We start from the raw sequence: 8,782 nt of genomic DNA, 5'->3' as shown, positions 1-8,782 counted from the left end.
AGGAGGGAGGCTTCTGCCAGAAAGGCTGGCTGAGATGTACAAACCCTGAAGGGCTTACGTGCCCAGCTTCCCTGGAAAACCAATGTTAGCTGAGTGCCTCATCCCTTAGGACCCCGTTGAAGCTCCCCAATTACAGCATACCCCTCATTTGTCCCTTCCCAATTGCTGCCTCCTGGAACCGGCTCTCTCCAGGCAGAGGAGCCCAGTTCCTCCTCCTGTCTTAGCGCTAGGTCTGAAGCAGGAGGCCTCCCCTGTTGGCACTGCAAGGCCGGATCCTGGAGGCATTGGAAAGTCTCTGTGTGGACATCCCAGCGGGGAGCTCGAGCTGCACGTGTAACCCGCTGAGCAAAGTTCTCATGAATCGACCTCTCCACATTTGGAGACCCGCTTCTCTCTCCTAATCGGCACAGGCAGCCAGTGTACAGCTGAAGTCCAATCCAACACAGGCTGACAAAGCCTGAATCCCTCATGCAAAGAGAAAAAAAAGCTACAAGGAAATGTCCAAGACTAGGGCTGGTCAAAAGAAAGGGGAATATTCCTCGAGAGAAGCCTGTACTTTTGTTTTTTCCTTATAAAAATACATCTAACTCCAAAATACTTCTTCACCGGGCAATAAAGCCAGGTCAAGAAATAGGATAGGTTTTTGGTGAGTATGCCTGTCCATTTCTCACTGGCAAACTGCAACATTTTTTTAACCAGTTCTATCCCAGATGCTGCACCTGGCTACATGCCTTTATGACGGTGTATTTAAAAATAAAGGAGTTAGGAGAAAGGCAGGTGGGTGGATGGATTTGGATTTTACCCAGTAAAATTCCCTGTTTCTTTATCAAGAATGTCAGCTTTATCAACTCTGCTTCTGAGCTACAGAGCGCCATCACTTGAAGTAGCGCTGGGGAACCAAAACTACTGGAAATGTTTTGTGCGTTTAAAAAAAGAAAGTGCAACAGAAAAGACGCAAACATGGATGAACATTAAAAAAAACACCTGTACATTGTAGAAAACAGACAAGAAAAATATAACCAAACCCAAACAACAAACGCCATCTTATCTTTCTGTTGCTTTGAAATCAGATTCGTCCTTGGAACACTGTAGGGGAAAAAAATAACCATTGATAGTTTGACGATATGATCCTCTTTCTTTGACAAGCTCTTATCAAATGAGAACGATTTTGTAACACTGCAGGTGTTTGTTTCAGCAGGCAACGGAAGAGGCAGAAAGTCTGTGTCCTGGTCTTTTTTCCTTTAGCATATAGAACGCAAAGCATTTAATACATTTTTTTTGTGCCTTTTTTCCCCCCAGAGCAAGAGAGCAGAAGTGAATGAAAAAAGTCTAATATTTTTGTTCTTTAACCATGTAACTGCAGATATGATCCAACATCATGGAATGAAAAATAACGTAGAGCACTCATGTGTATCAGAAAAATACAATAAAAACCATCTTTAAGTTTCTTGTGAGTTCCCTCCCGACTTCAGGCCCACCCTCAACCTCCCCTACTGCCGGGATCTCCTGAAAGGCTCTCTTGAGATCTCCAAGCTGGAGAATAAACCTCTGTGACTAGAATAAGATCCCTCTTGCATTAGGAACAGCATGTGTAATAATGAGGAGTCCCTACAGTTGTGGCAATATCTTTTTAAAACTAAGTTAATACATTCTACTGACTTATGGATGACTTTGACGGATCAATGTTACCATTTTACATTTCCATACAATGGACAAACTCATCAAAGCCTGCACGTAATAACAGAACCTCTTTTACAGCACGTAATACTGTTTCAAGTCCTTTCGTAAAACATCTCGACATAATTCACTGAAGGTATCAAAAATATACCCTGTAGACCAATACATCATTTACAATTGCCTTTTCTTGCCATTCAGAAAACAATGCACTTAAAGCAACAAGTCCCTTCTGCAGAGAGCGCATCATGACATGGGAAATCTCTTTCCATTACAATCCGAACCCAAGATTTCGTTCTCCAAAGGAATTTTTAAATGGATCCTCGACTCACTCTCCCCATCCCCGTCCAGCACCGTGCATTCGTTTACAACTTTCCGGTGCCCGATGAGTCGAAAGTGCTGCTGGGCAAGTAAACCTCATGCCGAAGGTGCATGAAGACCATCCAAATCAGCAAGAGAAGTAGGAAATTTTTTTAAATTTCATTTCCCTCCACCCTGCCACAAAAGATTGTGTATTTCAGTGGCACAGCTTGTGTGCTGGGAAACCCTTGGAATGGCTTGGAGGTTGGGGAAGGGGAGTCGGATCCTACTTCAAGTACTCGATAGCAGGCAGCACGAGTGTGCAGGCAGAGTATACACTCCATGGGTGTACACACACGCATATGGTATATGCGTGCGTGCACACATGCCCAAGCACACGTACTGTGCTCCCAAGAACAACGGGGCTTTCCTTGTTCTCATCAAAGCGAAAGAACACAACTGGAGCACTGGGTGGTATCCCCTGAGTAAACCACTGAGAATTCAGTGATCGATTGTATCCTACAGAGCTGCTCTAGGGCAGGGTGCAGCCGTCCCACTCCCTCCCCTGCCACCATCATCCCAATCAGCTGTTTGTGGACTGTGTCTCATGCTCATGGACCATTTCATGACGACACTGGTACTGGAAAGAGAACGAGGCTGGGGTCCATCTGTCTGTCTTATTAAGGCTTTAGACTGAAGATGATTCAGAAATTTCCAGGCGTGAGAACAAATAAAATAAAATTGAGTGACTGGACAAAGCGCTGCTCCCGCTTCTTGGCTTGCAGGGTCAGTGCGGATGGCTCCCAGGACTGATATGGTCAGAGTTCACCCTGGCCAGCTTGCTTACCCACGTGGTTGGTTGGTTGGTTGGCTGTTATCCCTCCGCTCTCTTTCATTCACTGTCTGAAAGTGTCTCGTACTGTGAGCAGAGCAGGGGCTTGGGCTCTTCCTCCCAGGTGTGGTGCTGGCTGTTGGGGTTCCCTTGTGGAATGGATGTTGGCGGCGTGGCTGTCACCACGCCAGTTGGAAGCCTCATTGTTAGTGGGTTGTATGGAAATGGCGTTGAACCTGAATCAAGACAGAAGAGCAGCTCAGTGGTGCCCGAAAAGGAATTCACACGCCAGTCTTTCCTCTCCAGGCCTGATCCTACCCAGAGTGCTCCAGTACTGCCGTCCGGTTCACCAGAACTGGGAAGCTCCACAGATACTGGAGCAGCAGGGACTGCGAGTCATGAGCTGATGATCTTGCGAGGTCCCTTCCAGCCCTAATGTCTACGAAACCTATGGGTGAGGTATTCTGGCAGAACTGCATGGGGCTTAGGACTGGAGTAGCAGAGAAAGCTGTAATTCAAGAGCGGGGTGCATCAACGGGGCAACCAAGGACTGGGTAAGATGGGGCCAGTTGTGCGAGCATGGGCTGTGAATTTTCCAGCCCTGGTACCACGGACATGGCTGGTGCCATCGACTGTTTTGCTTTTATGGCTGCCCTGCTCCCCCTGCTCATGCTTCTTACTCCCGAGCTCTACCAACCAGTAGCGTTCCCAACGGGAAGGGTTGGCCAACACGTTTGAAGGGAGTTATCCTGCCACGTGGCCGCTGCTCTACCTGGCCAACGGTGGAGCCACAGGGACCCAAATGGGAATGCGGCATTACCTGTGGATGAAGGCCTGTCCTCCCAGACCCGATTGGTTAGAGGTGTCCTCCTGTTACAGTCCCCCTCAGAATGAACGGAAGAAACAGACGGCGGCCTCTCTCCGGAGGACAGGCCCGGCGCTGGAGACTTGGCCTTGCGGCTGTTCGGTCTGGCAGCCATCTTTGGCTTCCCTCCTCCTCCTACAAAGAGAAGCACCCCACTGGTCAAGCGGCTCCCTGGAGACACGGGACACAAGGTCAAGGCTTCCAGAAGCGACTTGCAATTTGGGACACCCAGCCAGAGATGCCTTAAAAGGGCCTGGTTTCAGAGGCAGGTACCGGGCACTTCCTGAAAGTCTGGCTGCATTAAAGGGTCTCAGGCTGAGCCTATAAAATCACCAGTCGCTTCTGCAGACCTTGACCTGGGCACATCTTAGAAGCTCAGAATGGCATATGCATCAGTAATGGAAAAGGAAGATTAGTGACCGCTAGCCTCCGCAGTGAGCTTTTCCACGGGAAATGAAAGAGCGCAGTCCTATGCATTTCCCAGCCAGCCTTTTGTTTTTGCGGGTTACGCACGGGCACCTCTATTGAGGACGCTCTGTTAGCCAGCTTTCAACCACTTAACAAGCCTAACAACCTCACAACTCTCATCTGGAAAGAAGTTACTGCAGCTGCAATGGAAAGAAACTAGAAAGGCAGAAATCATTTCCCCGTTCACAGCCTGTGACCCCTCAGATTTCAAGGGGTTGGTTCAAATTGGTTTCTTTTTCCCATTTAGTCCCCACCCTGCTCCCCAGCCCTGCTACCATGAAGCAAGCTGCAGCAGCTTCTGTCCAGTACACCAGCTGGGTGCTTGAATGCGACTTGTGTCATGACTCGGCAGCGCGTTTGCTTGCTGGCTTGGCTGGGAAGGTTTTTCTGCAAGGAGCAGAAGAGCTTTGCTTGCACACCTGGCTCCACCTGTCCTCCTCACCGGACATGCGAGTGTGTATGGGCACCTCCCCTCCTATCCTTAGGGTCTAGATGGCTTGGTGAATTCCCAATATTGGGTGCTAGTTAAGGATAACTAAGCTTGGAGCCCAGCTCTCCCCCTAGCCTACTAGGGGACCTGTGCTTGTAACTACTACTGTAATGGCCCAAGCAGATGGCAAGTCACCTGCTGCTGGGGGACGGGGGGGTGGAGCAGTCATCCCCTCACCCCCCTGCCCCTCTTGCTGGTCTGACCCCCCCTCCATGTTTCTGAAAAGCCCTGGGAGGACCAGGGGGATGCCTGGCGCATGGTGCTGTAACACTCGCCCAACTCTGAAGCCAGGCAGGAGGTCTGATTCATGGCATGTAGTGGGATGAGCCATGCTACCTGGGGCAGCTTAGCCGACAGCTGCCCCTCCTGTGAGCCAGCACAAAAGGGCTGAGTAACAGGCAGCCTCAGGCCTGGGCAACACCTGAAAGAAGAGGCTGGGAGGACAGGCAAGCTGGACAGCCGGAGAAAACGTTGGGAGTTACAGCAGCAGTGACAGATCGACGTGGACGAGAGCAGGTGCCTCTCCCCGGGGAAGCAGCTAATTCCCAGTGGGGAAAGCCGTGTGGGCGATGCATGGCAACCCGCTCTCCATGACAGCCCGCTGCATCGCCATGGTGGGCACTGCCTCTGTCCTGACGAGAACGCGCTGCACTGCCTCCCGCCCTCAGGACGCCAAGGCTGGGGGCAAACGGGATGCTTTCCTGCCTCTGTGTATCACAATCCCTAACAGCCACCAGATCCCTTCTCTGATCCCTGCTCTGGGGAGTGTGTGTCTGCGTGTGTATTTCTACCACCAGAAGCAGCCTCATCTAACTCCACATATCTCACAGGGAAACACGCTATTAGGCCCCAGTTCAGCCAAGCACCGAGGACCTTGCCCAAGCCCCGCTGATAACAACCCAAGCTTCAAACCGAAGCCAGGAGCACTGCAAACAAGCTCTCTGGCTTTGCTGAACTGAGGCCTTTGCTTGGACTTGGTGCTTTAGAAGGAAAACCTTTCAGCACAGAGTGTTTTGGTGTCTTTCTTCTTCCATACACCTTCTTGCACATCATAAGGGAAAGGAGATTAAAAAAAGGGGAAAGATCAAATACACCAAGAGCGCAGTCAGTGTTTTAGAGAAAGCAGCAGCGCCTTCCAGACTATGACATGGAATAATAATAAATCAAAACCCACAAAGGATTAAAAAATAAAAGCGAGCGAAAAAGAGAGAGAAAGAGAGAGAGAGAGGAATTAATGACACTGAGACAGCAAAGGAGGAAAGGGCTGCAGACCTGGCATAGAGCGCATGTCCTCATTCCGTCCGTCAGCAGCAGTTATGGGCATAGCAGCAGGTGCGCTTGCACTGGCATTCAGAGAGTTAAAAGCATTGGCATTGGCACTGAGAGGCGAGCGCTCTTCCCACTGTTCGTCATATTTACCCATTAGGGCCTTCCTAATTATTGCCTCCAACCCCATGTTGGTACTGGAATTTTCTTGAACCGACTGGCTTCTACAACTGATTAGCCCTGGGAGATACGGAAGGGGGGAGAGGAGAGATGGGGGGGTGGGAGATGGGTCGAAGGGAACCAAATGAGAAGAAAGATTGGGGGAGGGAGAGGGAAGGGGGAAGAAAGGAGACAAAGGAAGAAACAAACAGTCAGCACATTCTTGCAAAGCAACAAACGTCGTCATCTTGTTCTTTAAGCTCTGCAGGGTGCACCAGCCCTCCGCCCCGCCCCGCCCCAGGGCTCGGCGGGAGCTGGTGTGCATGCGTGCATGTGCGTGGGAGGAATCAAAGTTGCCCCCTGATTTTGGTTTCCAGGGTCCTGAACATGAATGAGGGCTCCCAAACTAAAGGGGAGAGAAGGGGACTTCCAGCTGGGCCTGTGACTTAAAAGACTCCTCATTCAGTACAAAAGGGTTGTGGCAGGGTGGTCCCGCCCCAGGGCTCGGCGGGAGCTGGTGTGCATGCGTGCATGTGCGTGGGAGGAATCAAAGTTGCCCCCTGATTTTGGTTTCCAGGGTCCTGAACATGAATGAGGGCTCCCAAACTAAAGGGGAGAGAAGGGGACTTCCAGCTGGGCCTGTGACTTAAAAGACTCCTCATTCAGTACAAAAGGGTTGTGGCAGGGGGGTGGAGAAATTAAACATTAAAAAAAATAGCTATGCAGAGGGCCTGGCAGATGCCCTGGGGACTGAGGAAGATCTGGTTCAGCTGGAGGCACAAGTGTCTCGGGGGACAAGGAACGACAGCCGAATAATTGTGCACCCTGCTGTTCTGGGCGCACACACGCGGGAGAGGGGCCTGCCGGAGAGCTCTGCTAGTCCTCTTCTGGGGTTGGTCCATCCTGAGTGTGGGGGAGAGGGGGAAGAGGCAGCCAGGAGGAGGACATCCTTCAGTCTCTCCTTGTGCTGAGGAATTCCTTCCCGGTCCCCACCCCCAGTCCCAGTCTGGAGTCTGCTGCCCGCGGGGCGGAGGCCCCCACATCTAGGGTTCAGAGGTCTTTAGAAAACAGGCTGCAGAGACGGAGTGGCATGTCGGAGTGATTGTGAGTCATCAGAAGCCATGCAGTTATGGTGCAGCGCCGCACAGGGACCAAGGGTCAGCCACACGGCCATCATTCCCAACGCGCCGGTTACAGGAAACGAGCAAGGGCAAAAACACAGACATGAAGGTACGAACTCCTCCCATGCCCCCCTAGTCCCCAGCCCCAGGCCTGGGGCCACGTTCACCCCCACTCTCAGATCAGCTCCCTCAGCACCATGTGGATGGCTGGCTTTCTGAGTCAGGAACCTGCAGCTCCGGGACCTGCTTCTGGTATACATTATCTCCCTCTTTGGAAAGGAAGCACACTACCACAAGCCAACTTTAACCAGAGGGGAGACCATTTCTAGAGGTCTCCCCTCTGTCGCCCGTACAACCTCTTGTCTAACCCTGTAGCTCCCTGCGACACAGCGGTCTTTAGGATGCACAAAATGCACATCTGGGTCACAGCCAGTGGGACCCCCTGGTCTGGCTATCAGCAGAAGTCAGCAAAACGGCTGCGAAGGGCTCAAAGTGCGACTCTTTTGTCACCACCTCCCTCTGCCAACACATAACTCTTAAAGGAAAGCTTTTCTAAGGTGCCTCTTCCATGCAGATGCCACAGGAGCCTCTTCCATGCAGATGCCACAGAAACTTGCTGCTTACACTGAGCCCTTGGATCGGGGGTTTAAAAACAAGTGGAAGGGGCTGGGAAGAGATGGCAGGCAGGAGCCCAGCTTTCCAGCAACGCAATGCAAGGAGGCGCCACAAGTAACATGTCAAACCTCCACCATGCAGTGGAGCTGGGTGAAACTGCAACCACCAAAACAGTAGGTTCCTTCTCCTGTTGCTGAACAGCAACTGCTTCTGGGCTCAATCCTGTCTTATGTGCATTCCCAGAGAAACGCTACTGTCGCCAGCACTCCTACACTGGGGAGTCAGCTGAGAAAACCACGTTCCTCTATGCTTTGGTTTGAGACAGAGAGAAAATTAATAACTCTGGATAACTAGGGGAGCGCGGAGTAATATAAATGTGCGTGTCTAAAGTGCATTACGCATATGAACACTCTGCTACCTGGGGAAGTAGGCATCATGGTATTTGTAGAGACACATATCTGAGCTGGAAAGAGGCAAGCCTTTATGGAAAGAGGTCCAACAGGGCTGCAACTGAAGCCTGGACAATCCCTGGAGAGACGATCCTTTTGGGAAGCCCAGTCCCACTGGCTCCTCTCCGCTGTAATCAAGAGGGTTTTTAGATTCCATACGAGCAAGCTGCACTGTCAGCAGGATGAGAAGGGGTAATACTATCCAGGGATGAAAGCCTTTCCCTGTCGCTACAGAATACATTGATGCCACCTGCACTGACTCCCATCTCCCCTGTGCACTGCACAGGACAGGATATTGCACACCTCAGTAAGAGGATGCTACCCCTCCGTCCTGTCCTGACATCTCCCACTCTCAGTGTGACATCCTGCCTTATTATCTTTCCAGCCTCTCGATGTTGCGTGCACCATTAGAACTTCTTCCCTGTTGGTGGCCCAAGGTCTCAGACCAACCTGAGAGACCACGGGTCAAGGTCATCTCTGCTGGAAGGTTTTACTTCTCCCCAAAAATTCTGAGAAATTCAAGGCTTTAAAAAGAACTGGTCT

General features: G+C 51.1%; 1 protein-coding gene across 27 annotated transcripts in view; it reads right to left on the bottom strand.

Moving 5' to 3' along the window:
- Positions 1-965: 965 nt before the first annotated feature.
- The window catches only part of NCOR2 (nuclear receptor corepressor 2), a 276,099-nt gene continuing 268,282 nt past the window's right edge, over positions 966-8,782 (bottom strand). For 14 of the 27 annotated variants that reach the window (XM_025197845.1, XM_025197857.1, XM_025197892.1 and 11 more), the window contains 4 exons: positions 8,209-8,367; positions 6,049-6,135; positions 3,627-3,806; positions 966-3,042 (listed from right to left, as the gene is read on the bottom strand). In XM_025197845.1, coding sequence (XP_025053630.1) covers positions 2,867-3,042; positions 3,627-3,806; positions 6,049-6,135; positions 8,209-8,367 — 602 coding nt within the window. In that variant the 3' untranslated portion in view covers positions 966-2,866. Of the gene's footprint in view, positions 3,043-3,626; positions 3,807-5,901; positions 6,136-8,208; positions 8,368-8,782 lie in introns of all 27 variants that reach the window. The other 13 variants (XM_025197898.1, XM_025197899.1, XM_025197924.1 and 10 more) reach the window with 5 other exon arrangements.

The sequence above is a fragment of the Alligator sinensis genome, unplaced genomic scaffold (genome assembly GCF_000455745.1).
Source record: "Alligator sinensis unplaced genomic scaffold, ASM45574v1 scaffold628_2, whole genome shotgun sequence".
NCBI lineage: Eukaryota > Metazoa > Chordata > Crocodylia > Alligatoridae > Alligator > Alligator sinensis.
The sequence above is the reverse complement of the archived record's forward strand: the minus strand, read 5'-3'. Positions and strand labels throughout refer to the sequence as shown.